This window comes from Cyprinus carpio, chromosome A24 (genome assembly GCF_018340385.1).
Source record: "Cyprinus carpio isolate SPL01 chromosome A24, ASM1834038v1, whole genome shotgun sequence".
In the NCBI taxonomy this organism is placed as follows: Eukaryota; Metazoa; Chordata; class Actinopteri; order Cypriniformes; family Cyprinidae; genus Cyprinus; species Cyprinus carpio.
Genome location: NC_056595.1, coordinates 24,329,705 through 24,357,058, shown reverse-complemented (window position 1 = coordinate 24,357,058; position 27,354 = coordinate 24,329,705). Strand labels below are relative to the sequence as shown.

At 37.9% G+C, this 27,354-nt stretch overlaps 1 protein-coding gene, 1 long non-coding RNA gene and 1 pseudogene across 3 annotated transcripts; 2 read left to right on the top strand and 1 right to left on the bottom strand.

Annotated features, from left to right (window-relative positions):
• Window positions 1-457: 457 nt before the first annotated feature.
• On the top strand, window positions 458-14,079 carry LOC109050081 (myosin-7-like). The gene is made up of 39 exons (XM_042714838.1): window positions 458-781; window positions 916-959; window positions 2,565-2,773; window positions 2,869-3,012; window positions 3,092-3,248; window positions 3,676-3,703; window positions 3,790-3,892; window positions 3,981-4,073; window positions 4,169-4,232; window positions 4,321-4,419; window positions 4,507-4,610; window positions 4,732-4,870; window positions 4,956-5,074; window positions 5,176-5,325; window positions 5,416-5,586; window positions 5,704-6,013; window positions 6,130-6,212; window positions 6,344-6,549; window positions 6,661-6,784; window positions 7,726-7,862; window positions 7,940-8,195; window positions 8,298-8,540; window positions 8,621-8,797; window positions 8,893-9,038; window positions 9,136-9,226; window positions 9,305-9,694; window positions 9,826-9,952; window positions 10,055-10,173; window positions 10,378-10,574; window positions 10,650-10,833; window positions 10,927-11,092; window positions 11,196-11,320; window positions 12,025-12,333; window positions 12,436-12,639; window positions 12,729-13,025; window positions 13,171-13,275; window positions 13,352-13,447; window positions 13,529-13,663; window positions 13,956-14,079. The coding sequence occupies exons 3-39, from the start codon at window positions 2,573-2,575 to the stop codon at window positions 13,974-13,976; spliced, it is 5,820 nt and encodes a 1,939-aa protein (XP_042570772.1). The 5' UTR covers window positions 458-781; window positions 916-959; window positions 2,565-2,572; the 3' UTR covers window positions 13,977-14,079.
• On the bottom strand, window positions 6,006-25,648 carry LOC122135430. Of its 2 annotated transcripts, XR_006153518.1 has the most exons (4): window positions 25,517-25,648; window positions 17,304-17,349; window positions 17,040-17,176; window positions 6,006-6,526 (listed from the first exon to the last, which is right to left on the bottom strand). It is a non-coding gene; the product is annotated as an uncharacterized LOC122135430 (long non-coding RNA). The 2 variants fall into 2 exon arrangements; XR_006153517.1 differs by lacking the exon at window positions 25,517-25,648 and having other exon boundaries at window positions 17,304-18,724.
• Window positions 20,691-25,680, top strand: LOC109050373 (annotated as a pseudogene).
• The last annotated feature ends 1,674 nt before the right edge of the window (window positions 25,681-27,354 follow it).

The following is a 27,354-nucleotide window of genomic DNA, read 5'->3' as shown; positions in this document are numbered from 1 at the left end:
CATCTGAACCCATTGTATGACAGATAGTTGTTCAGACATTTCAAACTCCTGTTGTCCTTAGTAATTGATTCCATCATAAAAAAATATTTTATGAATAGCAAAAATTGGATGAGAATTTACATCTCCATTTTCCCTTTTGTTGCATACAGTAATCAATATAAACAGGTGATATAGATGAAATCTGTATCTTTATAATTTGGGAAATGGTGCTTTGTTGATGTACAGATGTTGATGCATTAGGAGAAAATGAAAGAACGCAAACGCCATGGTTGAGTCTCAACAGTACCTTTATTAGGATTACTTACCTGTCTGGTTATTAGCCCTTGACTTTAGTAGACCGTTACAAAGCTAGTTTAGAACAAAAACAAAGGTATATACTTACAACTCCAAAATTAAATTAATGATGCAACAAGCTGTTGTGTTTTTCAGATTGGCTGGGAGAGGGCAAAAATCATGCTTAATCATGATTTTATCATGTTTCGTTTACAAACAGGACTTAATGGTGAAAGCTTTGTCTTTGGTGATTTTAATTGTCCTCCTGTAATTATTTTCCATTATGGGATGTTGTTGGCAGCGGTGGAATGACTGGTGTGTATGAAAAACTATGCTTATCCCTCCCTACCTCAGCTGGACCAAACACAATAGCAGTTTGGCATAACAGTGTGCCAACTCCCTTATTTAGATGGATAGTGGCTTTATAAAAGAGAGGAAGGACACACTGTTGAGAGGATCCTCAGCTTCGGCCATTCTACTTTCACTCAAGCCTACAACTTGTAAACAGGTAATATGCAACTCTTTAAAAGTCATCAAGCAAGATGAAGCCTTTCTTTAATCAATATTTTGAATCATAATGAGATTCTAATAACTTTGCAATTCATAGTGATGGATTTTGAACCATTTTTGCATTGGTTGTAGGGGAGCGTTTGTGGTAATATTTTCTGGGTTGGCAGCTGTCAGAGGTAATGCTCCGTATATTAGAGATTTTAATGGTCATAATGCATGTGCTTGATAATGAAATTTGTACATTTGGTTTTACAGCAATATAGCTTCATTAACAAGGGTAAAATGACTGATTGTGGCTTGAAGCACCTTTTAAAAACTCATATGTATGAAGTGTTATTTTGTTTGTCTGTTTTGCCTCATAGCAGTAAGGAAACAAAAAACCTACAGTGTTTCCTGTATATTTTTAGATACTTTTTAAATGGATTTAATATATTTATTTGACTGTTTAATTAAATAATTGTAAATTTGTAAGCTTTCAATGTTTGTTAGGTTTAGTGAAATATGGGATACACTGTTTTTCTTTTGTTTCTTTTAAATTTGGTGATTTTGTTGTTTCTTATTTTTATATGTCTTAAGCATCCAAATAGGCTCCTATATATATAGTAAACTGTGTGCATGCCCTCTCTCGCTCTCTCTCTCTCTCTCTCTTTCTCTCTACATATATATGTGTTTGTGTGTGTGAATAGGAGCCTATTTGGATGGTTAAAGGGTTAGTTCAACTCAAAAATGACAATTAGGCTGCGTTTTACTCACCCCCGAGGCATCCTAGGTGTATATGACTTTCTTCTTTCAGATGAATCCAGTTGGAGTTAATGTTAAAAACTGTCTTTGATCTTTCAAGCTCTATCATTGCAGTCAGCACGTGTTGCATTGCTTCAGTCCAAAAGTGAAATAAAAAGCGCCCTTACATAAAAAAAAAGTGTCTCACATGGCTCCAGGGGGTGAACAAAGGCCTCCTGTAGCGACTCGATGCATTTTTGTAAGAAAAATATCCATATTCAAAATGTAATAAGCACTTTATTCTAGCTTGCACCAACAGTTATACATAGAAGCAGTTCCGGGAGCATGATGTATGAGGTCAGTGTTGCGCATGCGCCGGTGAGTCTCGTGTAAACCAACGTTTGTTTACAGGATCAAAAGAAGCAAAGTTCCCTTACTTTAGCAAAGGAAAACCAGTCTCTTCTTGGCTTATATTGAAATCTTCAGACATTCTTCTTTGCAAATGTTCCTTTTGTACTTCTAATTAGTGACCGTTGTTTTGTTTTGATCTCTACCCTGCGTTTCCGTGTGCGTCATTTCTGAGAGGCGCATGCGTAAAGCTGACCTCATACGTAATTCCCTTGGAATTGCTTCGGTTTACAACAGTGAGAGCACGCTAGATTCAAGTGATTATTACGCTTTAAATATGGATATTTTTCTTACAAAAATGCATCGATTCGCTACAGGAGGCTTTTGTTCACCCCCCGGAGCCGTGTGAGACACTTTTTTTTTTGGAAGGGCGCTTTTTATTTCACTTCTTTTGGATTGAAGCAATGCAACGTGTGATGAATTTTTTTTTTGAGCTTGAAAGATCAAAGACGATTTTTAATATAACTCCAACTGGATTCGTCTGAAAGAAGAAAGTTATATACACCTAGGATGCCTTGGGGGTGAGTAAAACGCAGCCTAATTTTCATTTTTGGGTGAACTAACCCTTTAAGACACATTTTTATGTGTCTTAAGCATCTAAATAGGTATATATATATATATACAGTAAACTGTGTGCATGCTCTTGTGAGCAGGGTGAAAGATGGGGGATTCACAGATGGCGGAGTTTGGAGCTGCTGCTCCGTACCTCAGGAAGTCAGACAGGGAGCGTCTGGAGGCCCAAACTCGCCCCTTTGACATGAAAAAGGAATGTTTTGTTCCTGATGCTGAAGAGGAGTATGTGAAAGGAACCATTTTGAGTCGGGAAGGTGATAAAGCCACCTGTGAGACTGAAAAGGGCAAAGTAAGTAAAAGTTTAACTCTTGATTATTGCTTCACTACATTAGAGGAACTTTATCGTTTCGAGTAATAACTGTTGGAATTTTTGCTTTTTTACAGACAGTAACTGTGAAAGAAACTGATATTCACCCTCAGAACCCGCCAAAGTTTGATAAAATTGAGGACATGGCGATGTTCACCTTCCTGCACGAGCCCGCTGTGCTGTATAACCTCAAAGAGCGTTACGCAGCCTGGATGATCTACGTGAGTGGCGTCTTAAAACACTCACACATTCACTTTATCACGTATGAGCAGATCTGAAGCTGCTGTGAATCTCTTACAGACCTACTCTGGGCTCTTCTGTGTCACTGTCAACCCCTACAAGTGGCTGCCGGTGTACAACCAGGAAGTCGTCCTTGCCTACAGAGGAAAGAAGAGGAGTGAAGCTCCTCCTCACATCTTCTCCATCTCTGACAACGCCTACCAGTACATGCTGTCAGGTGCGTCAACTTGACACCACTGGTTCTCGACTGGTTTTACTGTAGGACCCAGATACCACATCAACCTGACACCAAAATAAATGAATACCAATAAATGAAAACTGTGTTGAAACTTGCATCTGATTTTCTCATATGCACTATTTTTCTGCTTTGCATGGTTTTGTTTGTGGTTTTTGACGTTTGATAACACTAACATAAAATAACTGGAAGTGGTTTCCCCATTTTGATGAGTTTATAAATTTCAAGCTTCTAACTACACACAATTAAATGGTTAGTTGCTTTTTATTAATTGCATTCAGCATTTTTTCTAGCATTGTCCATTCTTCACAAACCCATCAGAACAGACCACCAGCTGTGCTACACTTCTGAGTTGGGTTAGAACATACAGTAATTGTAATGTTATTTCATATGTTACTGCCCTTTTCAGACAGAGAAAACCAGTCAATTCTTATCACGTAAGTCTGCTTCTGTTTATTACTTTCTATAATAGTTAAAAAAAAAATGTAGTGCAGTTCTTAAAATGTTACCTTTAAACCTAAAGTGGAGAATCTGGTGCTGGAAAGACTGTGAACACCAAGAGAGTCATTCAGTACTTTGCCAGCATTGCTGCTAGTCCTACAAAGAAGGAAACCAGTGATAAGAAGGTAAACTTAGAAGATTTGAATGTAAAATAAAACTTATTGGACTTATTTCCATTCATCATACACACATTTCAAATGTTGTGTTTTCTAGGGTACTCTGGAGGATCAAATCATCCAGTGTAACCCTGCTCTTGAGGCCTTTGGCAATGCCAAGACCATCAGAAATGACAACTCATCTAGATTTGTAAGTGAATGAAATAGAGTTGAAAACTGGAGAACAAACTGAAGAACTGCTTTTACAATCAGAAGACATGGTGATTTATTTATTTTTTTAAACAGGGCAAGTTTATCCGCATTCACTTTGCTGCAAATGGCAAACTCGCTTCTGCGGATATAGAAACTTGTAAGAAAACCAATGCTTGGTTCCATTTTAAAATAATACACTTAATGCATTATATTAATAATTTTAAAGTAAATGTTCTCCTTGACAGATCTTCTGGAGAAGTCTCGTGTGACTTTCCAGCTCAAGGCTGAGAGAGACTACCACATCTTCTACCAGATCCTGTCTCAGAAGAAACCGGAGCTGCTGGGTGGGCAAAAAATGAGTAACGGCAAGACCTGCCTATGACACATTACAACATAGTTATAGTCTGAGTGACTTGTGTTCTTCCTCTCAGAGATGCTGCTGATCACAGCAAACCCTTACGATTATGCCTACATCTCCCAAGGAGAGACACAGGTGGCCTCTATTGATGATGCTGACGAGCTGATGGCTACAGATGTGTGTTATCCAAGACATGCATAAATCTGTTGATATTGACTTCTAAAGCTTTAGAACTGAAGTCCATATAACATGCAATGTAATGCAATGAATTATTAGACACACTGTACATTTACTGTAGGAAGCGTTTGATGTGTTGGGCTTCACCCAAGAGGAGAAGAACAGCATTTACAAGCTGGTTGGTGCCGTCATGCACTACGGCAACATGAAGTTCAAGCTGAAGCAACGAGAGGAACAGGCAGAGGCTGATGGGACTGAGGGTCAGTATCAGGAGAAAATGCTGACAGGATGCATACAGTTATTGATAGATTCATTACAGTCAACCTTCTTTTTAATTGATGACAGATGCTGATAAGTCAGCTTATCTGATGGGTCTGAACTCTGCTGATCTCATCAAGGCTCTGTGCCACCCAAGAGTCAAAGTAGGGAATGAGTGGGTCACCAGGGGACAGAATGTCCAGCAGGTGAAGACTACTCCTCGATTAAGATACCTTCATCATTAACATACTGTTAACCTAACCATAAAAGCATATTTTTTTGTAACATTTCAATGTCCATCGGACAGGTGTACTATGCCACTGGTGCTCTTTCCAAATCAGTGTACGAGAAGATGTTCCTCTGGATGGTTGTGAGAATCAACCAATCCCTGGACACCAAACAGCCTCGTCAGTACTTCATTGGTGTGCTGGACATTGCTGGGTTTGAGATCTTTGAAGTAAGCTGACATCAACTGATTAGTGTTATTCAAGAACTTCAGTTCTTTGTTACTCTGTCAGTATGATTATACAATATATTCCACCTGCAGTTCAACACCTTTGAGCAGCTGTGCATCAACTTCACTAATGAAAAGTTGCAGCAGTTCTTCAACCATCACATGTTTGTGTTGGAGCAAGAGGAATACAAGAAGGAGGGTATTGAGTGGGAGTTCATTGACTTTGGCATGGACTTGCAGGCTTGCATTGATCTCATTGAAAAGGTGGGTGTACAAAGCCTTTTTTTCCTGAACATCTCATCTTTAAGCTTTATTTAATATCCATTTTTGCTTTAAGTTAGACAAGGTTTGTTTTAATGTATAAACCTGCCTTCTCTATAGCCCATGGGTATCATGTCCATCCTTGAAGAGGAGTGCATGTTCCCCAAAGCCAGTGATGCAACATTCAAAGCTAAGCTTTATGACAACCATTTGGGCAAAAGTGCTAACTTCCAGAAGCCCAGGATTGTCAAGGGTAAACCAGAGGCCCATTTCGCCCTGGTTCACTACGCTGGCACTGTTGACTACAACATCAATAACTGGCTGGTGAAGAACAAGGATCCTCTTAATGAGACTGTTGTTGGCCTGTATCAGAAATCCACCATGAAACTGTTGGCTCACCTGTTTGCTAATTATGCTGGAGCTGAATCAGGTGTGTTTTTTTTTTTTTTTTTTTTTTTGATGTCAAAGGGGGAAAAATCTGAGACAATTAAGGATTTGATTCAAGGTTAGTTTTTAAGTAAAAACAAAGTTTATTTCTTGCAACAGCCATGGCAGAAGGAGGTGGAGGCAAAGTAAAGGAGAAGAAGAAAAAGGGCTCTTCTTTCCAGACCGTGTCTGCTCTTCACAGGGTAACATATACAGTGTTTTACACACTAAAATGATTTCCGTAATATAGTATGATTTGGTTTCTTAATCTCTTTAATGAGTATGACAACCTAAAATATATGTTGGCAGAGTGATTAATAATATCTAACCACAGGAGAACCTGAACAAACTGATGACCAACTTGAGGTCAACTCACCCTCACTTTGTGCGCTGCATCATCCCCAATGAGACTAAGACTCCTGGAGCGATGGAGAATCCTCTGGTCATGCACCAGCTGCGCTGTAACGGTGTGCTGGAGGGCATTAGAATCTGCAGAAAGGGCTTCCCCAACAGGATCCTGTATGGAGATTTCAAGCAGAGGTACATATACTTATGAATGCAGGACATCTGAGTTGCACTTGGGTGAAAAATGTATGCACTTCACTAAAAATAATTATTATCCAATATTATCCAACTATTATGCAACAACAGATATCGTATACTGAACCCTGCTGCCATCCCAGAGGGTCAGTTCATTGACAGCAGGAAAGGAGCTGAGAAGTTATTGGGCTCTTTGGATATTGACCACAACCAGTACAAGTTTGGACATACTAAGGTATTTATGATTAGAATTAAAATTTGTGTTATTTTGTGTGTAGTTTTTTATTTTTATAATATGTTCTTCTATCCCAGTTTAATGTGCTGAGACAACTGCTGTAAAAGTAAGCAACTAAGGCCCCATTTACACTGCATGGTTCAAGTGACCCAATTCCGATTTTTTCCTCTCATGTGGCACAGATCGGATATGACCAGTGAACGTGTAAGCAGGAAAAAAAAAACCGCATGGATTCCGATTTTCTCAGATCGGATTCAGGCCTCATTCATATGTGGTAATAAATCGGATATGAATCGGATACGTGCATTTGCGTGTGCCATGTAAGCAGACAAATCGGATATTCCCCAGTAAATGCGAGTCGTACGTCATTAAAAAAGTGACGTCAACTCAGGTGGACGCCACCAACTGAGATCACATGACTTATTATAGGTGCGATGGAGGACGTAGGATACACACAGTGGAGCAATGCGGAGGTTTCATGTCTTTGAAGTCCTCTTTTTTTCTCCGCCGTACGAGACCAATGTTTTGCTGATTTTTTAGTTGACTTTTCAAAATATTGTGGAAAGCAAAACACTGTATAATTTTATTTGCATCTGCATCCATTGTATTTCGTGCTGTTTTACTTCCTTTTCTGGGTCAGAACGTCTACGTTTGATAGTTTCAGCAGTGTATAGTGTAAATGCAAAAATCGGATACTGGTCACTTTTAAAAGATGATGTAAGCGGGTCGTCAAAAAAATCGGATATAGTCAGAAAATCGGATTTGGGCCTCAAGACCTGCAGTGTAAATGCAGCCTAATAGGCTGACATAAGTGAAAAGTGTACCATGGCTCTAGGGCAATTTCAGCATTTATCTGTTTGTTTGTGCACTAATAACTTTGACAGACTGCCTGTTCTTTCTATGTGTTGATCATAGGACACTGACATAACATCTTTTTAAAGGTATTCTTCAAGGCTGGTCTGCTGGGTACCCTTGAAGAAATGAGAGACGATCGTCTTGCTCTCATCATCACCAATCTTCAAGCTAGATCACGTGGTCTTCTCTCAAGAATTGCGTTCCAGAAGCTTGTTGAACGAAGGTAACTTGGTGGGCATCTACATTTTTCAATACGCAATAGAAAGAGACAAAAGGAACAGAAACTGTTTTATTTGGCAGAGATGCCTTGCTTGTGATTCAGTGGAACGTACGTGCCTTCATGGGTGTCAAGAATTGGCCCTGGATGAAGCTCTACTTCAAGATCAAACCGCTGCTGCGATCTGCTGAAGCAGAGAAAGAGATGGCCAACATGAAGGAAGAATTCCTGAAATTGAAGGAGGCTTACGCCAAATCTGAAGCTCGCAGAAAGGAGCTTGAAGAAAAGATGGTTACTCTTCTCCAAGAGAAGAATGACCTGCAACTCCAAGTCCAAGCTGTAAGTTCATGATTTTATGAATCAATTAATAAAATGTGTAATTAAAAAGTATAGTTACAAAGACTAGTATGAATATAAATAATTTTCTGTATCTGTAAACAGGAGCAAGATAATCTTTGCGATGCTGAGGAGAGATGTGAGGGTCTGATCAAGAACAAGATCCAGCTTGAGGCCAAAGTCAAAGAAATGACCGAGAGGCTGGAGGATGAAGAAGAAATGAATGCTGAGCTGACTACCAAGAAACGAAAGCTGGAGGATGAATGTTCTGAGCTCAAGAAGGACATTGATGATCTTGAACTCACTCTGGCCAAAGTAGAGAAAGAGAAACATGCCACTGAGAACAAGGTCAGTTTTCAACAATGAACATGTTAGATTGTAAGATTGGTTTTCTAGGAGTCTCCTGATACAATTACACAATTCTGTAGGTTAAAAACCTGACAGAAGAGATGGCAGCTTTGGATGAGATCATTGCTAAGCTGACAAAGGAGAAGAAAGCTCTGCAGGAGGCCCATCAGCAAACGCTGGATGACCTCCAGAGTGAGGAGGACAAAGTCAACACTCTCACCAAAGCCAAAGCCAAGCTGGAGCAACAAGTGGATGATGTGAGTGGTTTGTTGATATTTCTATTTTAAATTAAAAATGTATGACATTTTCCATGAAAGAAAAGAAAATGCTGAACAAAACATTGTCCTTCCAGCTTGAGGGTTCCTTGGAACAGGAAAAGAAACTTCGTATGGACCTGGAGAGAGCAAAGAGGAAGCTCGAGGGAGACTTAAAGTTGACCCAAGAGAGTGTGATGGACCTGGAAAATGACAAACAGCAACTGGAAGAGAGGATTAAAAAGTGTGTTTTACAAAGAGGGTGAAATAATTATTCAAGAATACAGTTCACAATCTGAATTCTTATTTACAGTCCCAATCAAATATTTTCTGCAACACAGGAAGGATTTTGAGATCAGCCAGCTCAACAGCAAGATTGAAGATGAGCAGGTTATGGCAGCCCAACTCCAGAAGAAACTGAAGGAGCTGCAGGTAAAATGTATCATTCTTAAAAAAAGTTACATAGTTAGGAATTCTAGCTTTAACTTCTAGTTTTCCTCACATTGCCAGGCTCGAATTGAAGAGCTTGAGGAAGAGCTGGAGGCTGAGAGAGCTGCTCGTGCCAAAGTTGAAAAACAGAGAGCAGATCTGTCCAGAGAACTGGAGGAGATCAGTGAGAGGCTGGAGGAGGCTGGTGGAGCCACTGCTGCCCAGATTGAGATGAACAAGAAACGTGAAGCCGAGTTACAGAAACTACGCAGAGACCTTGAAGAGGCCACTCTGCAACATGAGGCTACCTCTGCTACACTGAGGAAGAAACATTCGGACAGTGTGGCTGATCTGGGAGAGCAGATTGACAACCTTCAGAGAGTGAAGCAGAAGCTGGAGAAAGAGAAGAGTGAACTCAGACTGGAACTGGATGACGTGGTCTCCAACATGGAGCAGCTTGCCAAGGCCAAGGTACTTGTTTCCACATTAGCATTTTTACTTGTCTTCACTTCAGCTGTTCTTTAGAATCGTGTGCTCCTTCTGCTTCATTTATATTTTTATTTATTTATATTTATATATTAATTTATATAATATGTATCCAGGCAAACTTGGAGAAAATGTGCAGGACCCTCGAGGACCAGATGTCAGAATATAGAACAAAATACGAAGAAGGACAACGCAGCATCAATGACTTTACCATGCAAAAAGCTAGGTTGCAAACCGAAAATGGTATGTACTCTGATAGGATATCACTTTATTTGTTTTTTTTTTAAACACATTCCTAAGATCACACACTACTTTCTGTAATGTAATGGTTATATTTCTATCTAGGGGAGCTTTCTAGACAGCTGGAAGAGAAGGATTCCTTGGTCTCTCAGCTAACAAGAGGCAAGCAGTCCTACACTCAGCAAATTGAGGACCTCAAACGACAACTTGAGGAGGAAGTCAAGGTATTGCTACTACTAATACCCACAAGGTTAGCGTAGCACAGTGTAGCAGTCATTCTCCTTAATTATTGCACTGCCTTGTCACCCAATAAGCTCTTCTAGGAGCAACAGAATTTAAACCCACACCCCTCAAAGAGACAAAAGCCTTATGCTACAGCTATGGGCCATTCTCCATAACAGAAAACATTCATTTTAAATATCTTATAGGCTAAGAATGCACTGGCCCATGCAGTTCAATCTGCTCGTCATGATTCTGATCTGCTGAGGGAACAGTATGAGGAGGAGCAGGAAGCCAAAGCTGAACTGCAGCGGAGTCTGTCCAAGGCAAACTCTGAGGTGGCTCAGTGGAGAACCAAGTATGAAACTGATGCCATTCAGAGGACGGAGGAGCTGGAGGATGCTAAGTACGAACAAGAAATACTTAGGTTTTTCATGTAGCATACCATACAAACATCTGACGGATTCTGTTATTCATAAAGGAAGAAACTTGCCCAGCGTCTGCAAGATGCAGAAGAAGCTGTGGAAGCAGTCAATGCTAAATGCTCCTCTCTGGAGAAGACCAAGCACAGGCTGCAGAATGAGATTGAAGATCTCATGGTGGATGTGGAGAGATCCAATGCTGCTGCTGCTGCTCTAGACAAGAAGCAAAGAAACTTTGACAAGGTGAATAAAACATATTGTTAAAGAAACAACCTTTCATTGTTTTACGCTGAGCTTCAACAGCAGTTACTCAAAGTCTCTGAAACTATCAAATAGGTTCTAGCTGAATGGAAGCAGAAATATGAGGAGTCTCAGAGTGAGCTGGAAAGCTCCCAAAAGGAAGCCAGATCTCTGAGCACTGAACTGTTCAAACTGAAGAACTCTTATGAGGAGTCTCTGGATCAACTGGAGACCATGAAGAGAGAAAACAAGAACCTCCAAGGTGCCCGTTGATTATTAGTCATTAAGAATTCACGTATCACGAAATGTAAATATTTCTCTTGACTTTTAATGCATTAACCTGTATTACCTTTCCTAAAAAACAGAGGAGATTTCTGATCTCACTGAACAAATTGGTGAGAGTGGAAAGAACATTCATGAACTAGAGAAAATACGTAAGCAGTTGGAGCAGGAAAAAGCTGAAATTCAAGCAGCTCTGGAGGAAGCTGAGGTAAAATGTTTAATGTATAAATGCAGCAGGTCTAGTTTTTCCAATTATACACTAGATAAGTGGTCACCAACCTTTTAAGCCCAATATCCCTGACCTCAGCCTTTATGAAAGACAAGCTCTACCTATTGAAGGACTGATAGAAAAAGACAGCCCAGATTGTCGTTCCAATTTGAAGCCTTTTATTTAGTATTTTAATTAGTACTACTTTATACGGAGGTAAGAGGAGAAGAAAATGCAATTGCATTTGCAATCAAAACTTTTCTGAAGACAGTCAGTTCTCTTCAGTGGTACATTCATACAACTCCTCACCCTCAATTCAATATTTATATTTTCTTCCTGTATTTTGAGCATTGTGAACAGTGATTTTGCTCTGTCTGCTACAGTATTTTCTCCTCTTTGCGTCCGTCTACAGTGTCTCTGGCCTTTGTTAACGTCCTGTTTATGGACTCAGGTGTGATGTAATTTTGTTTATCACTGTCCCAGTAGCTCCAGAAAATAACAGAAAAATAAGTATAAAAAATACACTTCAAAGACGGGAATTTTTTTTTTTTATGTTATTTTTGAGAGCTACTGGAACAGTGATAAAGATCAACGAGTCGATCTCAATCAACAGGTTGGCGACCACTGCACTAGAACTTTTTGAAAAGAATAAACAAATCAAACTTATTAGTACTTTTTAATGGTTAAGTCCTTTGATCTGTCAGGGCTCCCTGGAGCATGAAGAAGGAAAGATCCTTAGAGCTCAGCTGGAGTTCAATCAAATCAAAGCTGATATTGAACGTAAGCTGGCTGAGAAAGATGAAGAGATGGAGCAGGCCAAGAGGAACCAGCAGAGAATGATTGATACCCTGCAGAGCTCACTGGATTCAGAGACTCGCAGCAGGAATGAAGCTCTCAGACTGAAGAAGAAGATGGAGGGAGACCTCAATGAGATGGAGATTCAGCTCAGCCAGGCTAACAGACAGGCATCAGAAGCCCAGAAGCAACTCAAGGGTCTTCATGGACATCTTAAAGTATGCTTGATTATATTTTAAATAAAATGTTAGTGTTTAAAAAAGTGAAAATTTAACAAAATTCTACAATATTTTCAATTGCAAAACTTATTTTTTTTACAGGATATTCAACTGCAGCTGGATGACGCTCTGCGCAGTAATGATGATTTCAAAGAGAACATCGCCATTGTGGAGAGACGCAACAATCTTCTGCAGGCTGAATTGGATGAGCTGAGATCCCTGGTGGAACAGACTGAGAGAGGAAGGAAACTGGCTGAGCAGGAACTGCTGGACGTCAGTGAGAGAGTCCAGCTCCTGCATTCTCAGGTATGACACCTCTGTACTAGACAAACACAAGTAAAACCCTCACAATATCATCTAGAAAGTATATGAATGTCAATATTGTCTATGTGTAGAACACCAGTCTACTGAATCAGAAGAAGAAGCTGGAGGGAGATAATTCTCAGCTTCAGACTGAGGTTGAGGAGGCAGTGCAGGAGTGCAGGAATGCTGAGGAAAAAGCCAAGAAGGCTATCACTGATGCTGCCATGATGGCAGAAGAGCTGAAGAAGGAGCAGGACACCAGCGCTCATCTAGAGCGCATGAAGAAGAACATGGAGCAAACCATCAAGGACCTGCAGCACCGTCTGGATGAAGCTGAGCAGATCGCCATGAAGGGAGGCAAGAAGCAGGTCCAGAAACTGGAAGCCAGGGTTAGTTTATCAAACTCAGTTCTCAATTATGTTTTTTTTTTTTTATTCAAAATGCCTTACTTTCGTGGAGATTAATATTATTGATGAGAATTTGGGTTCAGAGATCAATTTTTCTAAAGAATTTATACATTTTCGGTTTGGGTAGGTGAGAGAGCTGGAAAATGAGGTGGAGATAGAACAGAGAAAGGCGAGCGAGTCTGTGAAAGGAATCCGTAAATATGAGAGACGCATCAAGGAGCTCACCTACCAGGTCACTTTCACTATTCAATACGATGTCTCCATCCTCAAACCACCCAGACCAAAAATAATCAAAAGTTTATTAACAGACTGAAGAAGACCGTAAGAATCTGGCTCGCCTTCAAGACCTCGTGGATAAACTCCAGCTGAAAGTCAAGTCCTACAAGAGAGCTGCTGAGGAGGCGGTGAGTTCATTTCGTCATCCCTTTACTGTGTATAAACTGTTCTGTACATTGTCTTTGCCAACAACCTTTTGTTTTAATCAGGAGGAACAGGCTAATACTAATCTGGGCAAGTTCCGTAAGCTGCAGCATGAGTTTGATGAAGCAGAAGAGAGAGCTGATATTGCAGAATCTCAGGTCAACAAGCTGAGAGCCAAGAGTCGGGACACAGGATCTAAGGTAAGTTATCTCAGTTTTACGCAATGTTTGGTGTGCTTACTATCTTAGAGTATAAGAAGACTCAGTGGAGCAATGAACAATGTTTAACCTTTTCACCATTCAAAGTAAAGATACATTTTGCAATTTTGTAAATATGAGTTTCTAGACTTTTCAGACCCAAAGATTTTTTTGTCTTTTATGGGTCTCCTTGTGTTGTAGCATCAAAGTGAGTCTAAGATTTGATTTATTGTAAAAATAAAACAAATAACATTTATACATTCCAAACTCTTTTCTTTCTCTCTCCCTCTCACAGAAAGGGCACGATGAAGAATGAAGCTCTCACTTGTATTTTTCTGAAATTCTTGCTTGGTTTGACTATGTGCTTCTTGACTTCATTACCTGTAGTTCTTTAGAATAAAGTGTGCAGATAAAACTTTTTTTGTTGTGGTCTGTCATATTTGAAAACAATGATTTAAAGAACTATTTGATATTTGCTAGGCACTTTCCTATTAATAGGAACATACAGGCTTCCTAGAGTAAACCACATATTTGTGTATATATTTACATTTATTGGTTTTGCATTAGTGATTCATTTGCTCATCTAAATAAGTTTATCTTTGCAAATTTTCCGACTGACAGATGCATTTTAATTGGGAATATGCAATTCGATGCACCATAAGCATCAGAGATTATTGGTGGTCAACTCTACTGAAGTTTAACTTTATGAAAAAATACAATGAGAGTGCTGTAGTGATTACCAATGGGAATACAGACAGAACAATTCACATGCTCAACCTCCTGGAGCATGTTAAATACTGCAGTAATGTAGAAATGCTAGCAACCAACAATACAGTAACTTTAGTTAATCTGAAAAATTGGCCATCGCTCCCATCTAAATAACATTAATGACCCTGGACCACAAAACCAGTCTTAAGTGTCAATTTTTCAAAATAGAGATTTATACACCATCTAAAAGCTGAATAAATAAGCTTTTCATTGATGTATGGTTTATTAGGATCGGACAATATCTGAGGGTGCAAAAAAATCAAAATACTGAGAAAATCGCCTTTAAAGTTGTCCAAATGAAGTTCTTAGCAATGCATATTACTAATAAAAAATTAAGTTTTGATACATTTACAGTAGAAAATTTACAAAATATCTTCATGGAACATGATCTTTACTTAATATCCCTAATGATTTTTGGCATAAAAAAAAAAAAATCGATAATTTTGACCCATACAATGTTTTTTTGGCTATTGCTACAAATATACCCCAGAGCCTTAAGACTGCTTTTGTGCTCCAGGGTCACATGTACACTTTTTTTTTTCCCCCTGAAATTCAAATTGAAAAATGTACCAATTAAGAAACTGAATGTTTGTAGTGCATGAAATGTGCACTACTTTTCCAATTCATTGCATATGATGAATTTACTGAAGTTAATTTCTAAATCATTATGGTGGTAAAACTTATAAGCTTTTATAAGTAAAATGTCATGTGTTTCATTTTGATTAGAAAAGTTGCTAGTAGGGTTCCTACACATTTTCCATCTAAAAATTCCACTTTTCCAGACTCAAATTTCCAAACCTCTCAGTAGATTTTCAGACCATATTTTAGGGCTGTCAAAATGCCCAAAAAAAAACTAAATTCGAATTTTGTGCTTAAATAAATTATATTTGAATTTACAATGCATAATTTCAGTTAGGGTAAAGAAAAGCTTTTGGCTTTTCTGCTGAGGCCACAAGAGGACGCATCGAGCATAAGACAACATGACTATCCGTGAAAAAAGTGCATAATGTTTAAAATAATTTTTATAAGCCAATTATAATTAATGCATTTGCTTTAACAACTAAAACTGTATTCATAGTTTAATACAAAGGGCCGAAAGCCAATCATACAGAGTACGAAATATGTGTGAAATATGTGTTCTGTGTGACCGGCTTAGTTTCAGTTTTGACGTAAACAAGATCTTCTCTGCGTTGATGTTCTCTTTTCCCGCAATATTTGTAATTAACAAACAGCAGTGCCACATCTAGTGGCTTCAACTGGATAGGCTAACAAAAACATTAAAATGCAATGATACTCACATCATCATCGAATCATGTGCGCCAGTGATAAAGCTGCCTCCTTAACGCACACCTAAAATTCTAATGCAACGTTTTTGCATTCAAATGTGGATTTTTATTTTAAATTTGACTAATATTCGAAATTCTATTTTTTTTTTTTTTGACAGCCCTACCATATTTAACATTTATTTTTCAGCTTTATATTTGCTATATAGTAGTCATCTGTAAATATTTTTATTTTCTCAGGGGTTTATTTATTGATTTTCTCGAAGTGACATATAGAGCCACTAAAAAAACAGACTTTTGCACGCACACAAAAAACTTTTTTGTGCCTTTGAGAAACTATTCTCATGCGCATGGGATTGGTTTTTGTGTACTTACACATTACAATGTCTAGTTTTACATATACTATAACCTACTTCCTTTATGCGTCACTGCCATCTAACTATGAAGAAAATGAGGAAAAAATTAGGAAAATTTAGCTTTCCTTAGGGTAGTACATCTAATATAAGTCTTAATGTCCAATTTAGTACATCTTCTGTGGCAGCGGAGAAACAACGACACGAAAATGGGCTGATGGCACAATACAGCTGTGTGCACTGTCCTATTTGCCAAGTTCAAGGGTCAATAAAAAAGACTGGTACTGTAAAAACATGCTCAAAATTTGGCTTTGTTTAGGGCAGTACGTCATATTTCAAGGCCTTAAGTCTGCTTTAACACATACTCTGTGGCACAAAAAGTCTGCATATTTTTTATTTTTGCAAAGATCCTTTTAGAGCCTTTGTAATATGGTGCTAAGAATATCGTGAGAAGAAACCCAAAATGCTTATGACCTGCATTTTTGATGAATGAAAAAGTGCACCTTGAATTCATGTGTTTGACAATCACTAAAGAATCATTAAAGAGCTGCCGTAAAAACACACTTCTTGTATGATAAATTTATTTTCACTGAATTCTTAAAGGGATAGTTCACTTTCAGTTGCTGGTCCCCATCGACCTTCATAGTAGAAAAAGAAAAAAAAAAACACTATGCAAGTCAATGGGGACGAGCAACTGAATGTGAAATATCAGTTTAATTTTCTACTGTAGAAAACTAAATAGGGGCAAAAAGTCTGGAAATGCAAATATTTTTCCATACACTGCTTTCTTTTTTCCCATATGTTTCCAGACCTGGAAATTACTCAAATCAAATTCCATACTTTTCCAAACTGTTTAGAAACCCTGCGCTTGCATAACTTATGACAAATGCTGCTTTACCCAACTGACATTATATGTATATTGTCTTACAGAATACAGTTTGCTATATTTTCTTCTAGAATGAAAAAAGCACCTACCACATTATTTATTATTTCCTGCATGAATGAAACTCAAGACTTTCTTTGGTTGAAGAGTCTTTGCAGTCATGGTGTCTACCAAATATGAAGGGTGCATCTCTGATGGACCAAAGTGTGCCCTCTCAACGTCTTCAACACTGAAAGTGATTAAAGAGATAATGCTCAAAACATCTACAGTAAACGTTCAAGATAAAAAAAAAAACTAAAAAACTAAAATGTTTTTATTGATAATAGTACAGAATTTCTTTATTTCAGCTGTCTCACCTGCATCAAGTGTCCTCCATTCTGTTGAGTGCATAAGGCTTGAGACCTGAAAAACAAATCAAACGATTAATATATTCAACAAATCCAACTGAAAACTTCTAAATTAAACAGCGGATCTTTGATGAAGAGCTGCTGCTTGCCAGGCTGAACGCTGTATGAACAGTGTTAACCTTAGTGTTGAAGGTGAAGAACAGTGCTGGAGGTGGAGTCTGAATATAGGGAGGAGCTCCTCAAAGGTTCACAGAGGAACCATCCTGCAACCTTAAACCACAGCAGAATGTACTTGAGACATATTGCTGTAAGTCAGGAGATAATAACTGCTGGCTTGACATCTCACAAGACTGTGAGAAGACCCTTGTGATTTAAAATCTAGCAGCATCTTAAACTTTCAGCTCTCGTCCTTTTGGTTGACAAATGGGAAACAAACAGCCAGTTGACCCTTTCAGACGTCCAGTAATCGGTACATAATGAGAATAACACACGAACATTGTATTTTATACGAACTGATCTCTTCATTTGCTTAATGAACTCATTTTTCGGTTGCACTTTTTTTATTGTACGTGCAATGACCTGTACTTACAGTGTACTTAACTAAGTAAGTACCGCATAATATAAGCCAACTACATGGGTTTTAGGTTTAGGGTTACCAAGTTATTGTAATTACTATAATAATTACATAGTATGTACATGTGCAACACGATTGTAACAAAGTGCTACCAATTTTTCATTATGCAAACGAACAAATGATTATGCCAAGTCTATGTCTTTCAACTTTAACTCAATACAAATCTGCTTGCCGGTTAATAATAATCACTTGTCTTGTGACTGGCATCGTTTTGCCTCAGTTGGCCATGTAACTTAAGTAGTATGTATATGGTTTGCAAGGGTGCCAACATGTACCACTTGACGTTTATTTATGCGCTTGGAGACCTTTGCAAACGGGGCATCCGCTTTATGTGTTCTCAGTGTCCGTCATCAGTTGCTCCCATTTCGTCAGAGGCTCAGTAGGAATTTCACAGGGTTATCTTTGTACTCAAGGACAATGGGAAGGAAACAATGTGGAACAAACAAGATGGAACAAGAGGATGACTGACAGTCTGCCACAGACCTCCATATGTTTCAGTGCAAACAATGCAAATTGATGGTGCGTTGTGCACATAGCTGTTGTATACATGTCTTCAAAGAGCTGATGATATAGTTCAGTAGTTTTAGGTTAAAAAAAATGAAAATAAAAAGTAACACAATTAACATGAAGTGACGGCATTAGAATATTGATATCTCAGATTCAGTAGATTGTCCTCGTAAGGTTCAAACTTAAACGATTTCCTTTTTCTCTTTAAATGTAAAATTACATTTTTTTTTTATTTAAAATTTTAAAATAAAATTTTCTCTTCTTAACCATCTTCAAGAAACAACTAAAGACACATCTGTCCCACCTTTATTTAACCCTCTAACTCTAGCACTTTCTATTCTATTTTAATTCTACTTTATCTATTTATCTTCTTTTTTATAAAAAACAAACACTAGCTTTCTATTTTTTTCTATTCTATCTACTTGTTTTACTTTGTGTGTGTATGTATATATATATATATATATATATATATATATATATATATATTATATATATATATATATATATATATATATATACCTTGCTACATGTACTGCATTAGGCTAACAGAGACTTGTCATTTGCACTTATATATTTTTGCTCTTTTGTTCATTTTGACTGCTTCTATTGTCCTCATTTGTAAGTCGCTTTGGATAAAAGCATCTGCTAAATGCCTAAATGTAATGTAAATGTTTTTTAAAAAATGTGTGTTTTTGTCCATACAATGAAGGTCAATGGGATCCAGTGTTTTTCTTCTAAATATGTTCTTTCCTTTTCCACAGAGGGATGAAATGTATACAGATTGGAGTGAAATAAGGGTAAGTGATCACATAATTTTTATTTTTGTTTTTGCCAGTGGAAAGCAATTTAAGCAATTAGGAGTGAACAGAGGTGTTTGGTGTTGGATGCTGTAGAGTTAAATCTGACTGAAGATGCACTTTATGCAGAGGCTTTACACATTTGGGTCTTCATATCTGAATTCAAAAATTCAGTGTGAAAATAATGCACCTGTATGGTTGGTTGATGGTGTCTAATATGTCAACTCTGCTGATATCAAAAAAGCTAAAGATTGTCTGCCAAACTGCACAAATTAGACACTGCTCCTGTCATCGAGGAGATGTGTGTATACATTTACTCTGGCAGTGACATTGGCCCGCTGTGTCCATTTATGTAGACATACATAAATGGATGCTAGTAGCAGAGATCACGCAAGCTGTTCTTCTCAATCAATTAGAAGCACCCAACAAGAATTTCACAGGTTATCTTTGTCCTCAAGTGTGAAGGCAAAGGAACAATGGCGTGTCAGCGATGAGGCCTGAATGAAGCGACTGCACCAGCTGGAAACTGACCTTGCCTTTACGGACGAAATGAAACGCATCTATGATGGACAGAGTGAAATGACACTTGGCTTGTCCTTGAGCAAGGTACAGATCAGTTGATACAAACAATGAGATGCATTCTTTTTTGAGCAAACACCTGCCAACTGTTTTTTTTTTTTTTTTTAGTTTAGCAGACATTGTAATCCAAAAAATTCACATTACATTACTGAAATTAACAAAATACATTACTGAAAAAATTACTTTTTTAGGATTTTTGTCTTGTTTTCCAAGTGTAAATATCTAAACATTCTTGAATCAAGATACATTTATTTAAGAAGCAAGTGTTTTCTGAAAAATTATATGAATATTTTTTCTTAAAACAAGAAAAAAATGCCTGCCAGTGGGGTAAGAAAAATAATCTTAATTCAAAGGGAAAACAAAACATTTTTCTCTTTCCCCATTGGCAGATATTGTTTTCTCATTTTAAGCAAAAACTCAAGTAAATGTTTCTTGATTTAAGAATGTCTTGATGTTTGTAATGGAAAACAAGACAGAAATCCTAAGAAAGAAGATCATTTATTTTGTAGTGAGCAGAAACCTTCCAGTTTACTTCACATTCCACCATTTGTGCCAGCAGCCAAAATCTTCTCCTGAATTCACTTGCTTTACAATAAACCTATTTAACAGATAAGACATTGCATTTAAGACTGTGAGTTAAAGGGTAAATCAGTCAAATGAAAGTACATATAATGACAAAGTATACTGTTCCTTAATGGCATGAATCACACCTTAAACAAAAAAACCAGCCCCTGCCTCCAGCAGACACCCAGCCCCTCCATATCCTAACTAAACTGAGACACTAACATGCTTCAGAAAATTCCTGCAACCATATTTAGAGGACCTCTAATGTTATAAAAAGGGGTGGGGAGTCAATGGCTTCAGACAGGTTTTCTATTGAATCGACAAACGGTAAGCAATCAAGGACGCCTCAGTCTTCATGAAAGCCTGGCCTTATTAACAATTCCTTCAGGTACTTAGAGACATTGTTCAGGATGCACTTTTGCTCATTATTAACTATAATGTAGAGACAGGAGAAAAATGTTTGATGCTTTATATGTGTTTTTTGTGTGCCCCTAGGACAGTAAACCATCAGTGTCTGAAGTGGTGAAGTAAAAAGGTAAGTGACCCTGAAAACACTCAATGCAACATCACTAACTGCAACAGACTAATCTAATAGGAAATATCAATTTATTAGAAGACACATTGCCATATACAGTGGCACACATTATTATGACACACTTATAAATGTCTGAATGTTGCAATAGATGTAGTATTTGTATCTGTGTATCACAAATGCTGCAGGATCTTTTCTCTTCTCTCATTTTTGCTGAGTGTGTTTGAATGAGCTGGTGTTTTGGTGATTTTTAGTGGATGTATGAAGTCAGTTCTCTCTTCACACAGGTGTTCGGAATCACATTAACTATCAACGTGTCCAAATAGACTCCTATATATAATATCTCTTGTGTATGCACTTGTGAGCAGGTTGAAAGATGGGAGACGCCCAGATGGAGGAGTTTGGAGCTGCTGCTCCGTACTTCAGGAAGTCAGACAGGGAGCGTCTGGAGGCCCAAACTCGCCCCTTTGACATGAAGAAAGAAAGTTTCATTCCTGATGCTGAAGAGGAATATATTAAAGCATCTATTATTGGTAGAGATGGTGATAAAGTCACCTGTGAGACTTTGAAAGGAAGGGTAAGTTCAAGATTTTAAATGCACAAAGTGCAACTGCTCAAAGACATTTCTCTACTTTAAAAAGACCCGCTGTAATGAGCTCACAGTGTTGTATTTAGAATAAAGGCTGGATGATTACATTATATATATATATATTATATATATATATATATATATATATATATATATATATATATATATATATATATATATATATATATATATACACTTTCTTGTTTGATGTTCATCCTCAGAACCCGCCAAAGTTTGATAAAATTGAGGACATGGTGCATGTTCACCTTTCTGCAAGAGCCCGCTGTGCTGTTTAACCTCAAAGAGCGTTACGCAGCCTGGATGATCTACGTGAGTGGCATCTTAAAACACTCACACATTGACTTTATCATGTATGAGCAGATCTGAAGCTGCTGTCAGTTTCTCGCAGAACTACTCTGGGCTCTTCTGTGTCGATGTCAACCCCTACAAGTGACTGCCGGTGTACACTAGAGCCCTGAATTTTAAGCGACTTTTTTACGCCTCTCGGGCCGTACTTCAGGCCAATTTTCATGTCATAGTTCAGAAACGGGCCGGGGCTCGGGCCTGTTTTAGGCTTCTCTGGATCATTTGGAGACCATGAAGAGAGAAAACAAGAACCTCCAAGGTGCCCTTGAATTATTGGTCATTTGACCATTCACATATCACAAAACTGAATATTTCTCTTGACTTTTTATGTATTAACCATGAATCCAATGAATCCAGATGAAGAGATGGAGCAGGCCAAGAGGAACCAGCAGAGAATGAGTGATACCCTTCAGAGCTCACTGGAATCAGAGACTCGCAGCAGGAATGAAGCTCTCAGACTGAAGAAGAAGATGGAGGGAGACCTCAATGAGATGGAGATTCAGCTCAGCCAGGCTAACAGACAGGCATCAGAAGCCCAGAAGCAACTCAAGGGTCTTCATGGACATCTCAAAGTATGACAAGTCTTTAAATCAAGATTTTTATTATGTTTAGAAGTCCAACATGGTTCTGCAGTCTTTTCATTTGCACATCTTGTGCTTCACAGGATTTTTAAATGCAGCTAGATTACGCCCTTCGTGGTAATGATGATTTCAAAGAGAACATCGCCATTGTGGAGAGACGCAACAATCTGCTGCAGGCTGAACTGGATGAGCTGAGATCCCTGGTGGAACAGACTGAGAGAGGAAGGAAACTGGCTGAGCAGGAACTGCTTGACATCAGTGAGGGAGTCCAGCTCCTGCATTCATTCCGTATGACACCTCTGTACTAGATAACCACAAGTAAAACCCTCACAATATCATCTAGAAACTATATGAATGTCAATATCGTCTATGTTTAGAACACCAGTCTGCTGAATCAGAAGAAGAAGCTAGAGGGATGATAATTCTCAGCTTCAGACTGAGGTTGAGGAGGCAGTGCAGGAGTGCAGGAATGCTGAGGAAAAAGCCAAGAAGGCCATCACTGATGCTGCCATGATGGCAGAGGAGCTGAAGAAGGAGCAGGACACCAGCGCTCATCTGGAGCGCATGAAGAAGAACATGGAGCAGACCATCAAGGACCTGCAGCACCGTCTGGATGAAGCTGAGCAGATCGCCATGAAGGGAGGCAAGAAGCAGGTCCAGAAACTGGAAGCCAGGGTAAGGTGCTGATGTTTTTAGAAACGTGTATTTTTTTTCTGTAATTAATATACTTATTTCGTTTGATTCGCTAACTATCTTACACATATTTTAGGTGAGAGAGCTGGAAAATGAGGTGGAGATAGAACAGAGAAAGGGGAGCGAGTCTGTGAAAGGAGCTCACCTACCAGGTCACTTTCTCTCACATGCAAATAAATGTCTCAAATTCATACCATTCATATCATTTTCAAAAAATAGGGACACAATGAAATCACGCTGTACTCTGTTTGCAGACTGAGGAGGATCGTAAGAATCTGAGTCGTCTTCAGGACCTGGTGGACAAACTCCAGCTGAATGTCAAGTCCTACAAGAGACTTGCAGAGGAGGCTGTATGTTTGAGATGATTGTTTTATTTTTATACATATATTTTTTATTGGAAATATTTTCAAATTTGGAACACCTTAACATAAACTTCGAAATATATTTTTGATAAATTTTCAAAATATGACTTATCTGGTTTTGGGAATTCAAAACATGGCCAATCCCTTACCGATCATGATTTATTGTTGTTTAGGAGGAGCAGGCCAATTCTAATCTGGCCAAGTTCCGTAAACTGCAGCATGAGCTGGATGAAGCAGAAGAGAGAGCTGATATTGCTGAATCTCATGACAACAAGCTGAGAGCCAAGAGCCGTGAGATACAGGATCCAAGGTAACTGACCTCAATCAGTATACAGTCATCATCACTGAGCTCAAAATTTGAATTACATTGAATCTAAAATGATTGTGATCAAATGGAAAAACAGTTTGTCTGATGAAATAGTTAAAAATCAATTTGATGAGATTTATTACTCAAAACCAACACTGGTTCTTTAACGCATACCCAGTGTATGAAGTGGTGCACGTGTGCATTTTTTTTTTTTTTTTTTTGCCAAGATAACTCTTTAACACTTGCCTCACCAAAGTTATAGAGAAACAACTGCATAAACAAAATGAGCTTTTTAGAGCTGAAGCATAACTAAACAGTAGAGATGCACCGATTGACCGGCCAGGGACCTGGAATTTGCCAATGTTCTGCATATTTCCATTTTGACATCACATCTGCATGTAAAGATGTCATCGGCATTGAAAATCTTCACTGTGAGTGAAGAAGACACAAAGTTTGCAATTCATAATACATATAGGGTCAAAATAAACCATGGGGGAACCACAGGGCTTGATTAATGCTTGTCTGGGACAAGTAGATTCTTTAAAGGCAAGTGAGAGAGAATTTTACCCGACTAGACAAGAAGACTGATTAAAACGTCAATAACAAACATAACCAGGGAAGCACTGAAACTTGGCCACCAAAAACAGCACTCACAGGAAGTTATAGATTCATGCATTAAAAAAAAAAAAAAAAATTATAATTTGATGAGCAACTTTACACGACCAAATGTTTCCCCGAATATCAGCATGATTGCAACGTGACACTGATTTTACATGATAGAAGTTAAATAAACAAGACAATAAAATTAAGTGACTTACATTTTAGACACAATATTTACAGTTTTTGCTTGATTTTGCAAATGAAAATAGTTTCAATCAAAGCCAGAGCACAACTGTTGTGTCTCCCAGCAACACACAGCAGTTTCGTTACTGAATGAATCCACATTTTTGAACAAATCGAGTAAGTCAATGACTCAGTAACCCATTCATAAAGACTTGCCTCGTTACTGAACGAATCAGCCGGTTGAATGAATCGGTTGAATGAATTAATAAATGACTCACTCATTAAAACAGCCACTGCCACCTCCTACTGGAGATTTGGTTTCATATTTAAAAGTATCTTTGGATTATCCCATCATTTCTTATTTGTATATTCAAAAAAATATATTTAACACATCAATCTTATAAAATGATTTATGCATTTGCAATTTTGCGGTGTAAATGCATTTATGTGACCTCAGCCTCATCAAAGTCTGTGTAAACACATCTAATGCCACTTCAGATGCAGCTTCTGTGTGTCCTGCAGTGGAAAGATGGAAAGAAGATGGAAAGATGGTAACAACTCTACAGTTTCTTATCATTCTAACTGAATTAATTGAAACAATGTAAGAATTTGTTATTTTCAGTTAATTGTTATTTCTACCTCTTTCCAGTCACAGAGCACTTTATTTTGAGAGTTGTTTAAGTGAGGGAACATCTGTAACATGGTCCATATTGGGGGAATTTTGTTGTTTAATAATTAATTTTATTATTATTTGCATTTAAATAAAATTTTTGTATATGCTGTCAATTATAGTTCTTAAAAAGAAAATCAGAATCTGCAAAAATTGGTATCGCCAGGTCACGCCGGTGCATCTCTAGTAAACAAAGTGTAATGAGCAATGCATAACTTTTTGTTTTTTTCAGCTGAAAAAAAGAAAACAAGAAAGTACCTTCTACCCATTATCCTTTTCATGTCTCTTCCTCTCACAGAGAGGGCATGATGAAGAGTGAAGCTCTCACATGGATCTTTCTGAAAGACTTGTTCAGAGTGGCTCAGTGTGCCAGTGATTTCATTATCTGTAGTTCTGTAGAATAAAATGAACATGCAAGTAAATCCCTGCTTCTCTGGTATTGATGTTGTTTTAACATGACGCCACTGCATTCACCTTCAATACACTGGGTGAAATTATACTACTTTAGAGGAGCCATTTATTCAAGATTTGAGACTTGTTTATTATCTATTAAAGAAAGTGCTTGAAACTCAAGGATATAAAATAATAAACCAAGCATATTAAACAGCTTGAACAAAAGTAGAAGCTTTGTTATCTTACAATAGAAAACGTGCTTTTTACTATTTTTTTTTTCTTTTTCAAAATTGCAACATTTTTCTTCCGAATCAGTTTTTTTTAAAAACGTTTTAAAACATTAAATGTGATTATATAAAGTATGACAAAAGGCACAAGAGAATGTTCTTCCATTTAGTCGTATTGCTAATATGGTTCTGTTCTGTCTACATTTATTGATTAAATGATTGAATGGAAAGCATTGAATGAAAGATAGATTGAAAAATCAAAAGGTAAAGCTTACCTTCCAATTGGAAGAACACAACATTCCTCATTTGGACCCATTAGTATGTGTACAGTATGTGTGTGGTAACACATTTTTATATTTTTTATTAAGAAGCTCTGATAGACGATAATGTAATGTATTGATGACAATCTAACATTTCTTACCTTAAACAGATGAGCTCTGAGGTTCCTTGAGTCCTCGCATCTGAAAAAGGCAAAGCCTTATGACACACTTTTAATTACCAAATTCATATTTACTTATTTAGGGCAAAACAACTGTGTGTGTGTGTGTGCTGGGAAATGTAGATGTAATTCAAGGTGATGAGCGGGTCAATGATAGGCAGATGATTGAAGGTGGAGTCAACCCCGAACAGCTGAGAATGGAGAAGTGAAGGGGAGGAAACCAACTATGCTCTCCCCTTAAACAATACCATATTGGATTTGTTATTTTAAGGATTCAATGGCTGAAACTTTTACTGAGAGTCTATACAGGTGATAGTGGAAACAAGGTGAAGCAAACAGGCTGGTCCTCTTTACATAACTGTGGCAAAATCTTTGCCTTATTGGATTTAAGGACAAATGGTTTTGGATATATTTGGACATTTTGAATTGCCATAATTTCTAATAAGTAATATTTCCTATAATTAGCAAAAAGAGAGAGAGAGAAAAAAAAAACTGTCATTATAAAAGACATTTAATCTGTATAAAAGAAAGCTAATAATAAAATCCATGTTGTGACCGGCAGCACATTGTTCTCCCTCTGTTGGACATGTAACTTCAGTAGGCAATGCAGCCAACAAGTGTGCCAACATCTATAACTAGATGCTCTCATTTATGTGCATGGAGCCCTTTACAAAAACAGCACCTGCTTCACCCCAGATCTCAACATGTGAGGCTAGCTGTCCTCAAATGCCCAGGAGCGAGCTGTCCTCAAATGGCACAGGAAGAATTTCACACTGTTATCTTTATACTCAAGGGCAAATGGAAAGAAAAATAAGGTGTTACAGAAGCCGAGGTAAAGGTGTACCTTGTTGTTTGATTGGCGCCAACAGGTTCAGTTAATCGTCCAAAGGTCAAATCCACTTCATGACTGACTTTATATGCTTCCTTAACAATTTCTCCTGGGTATTTATGCTTTGAACTCCAAAACACAACCCATTTTTAGTTAATATCCAAAAATAGTACTTTTTTTTTTTTTTTTTTTTTTGAGTCTCTGCATT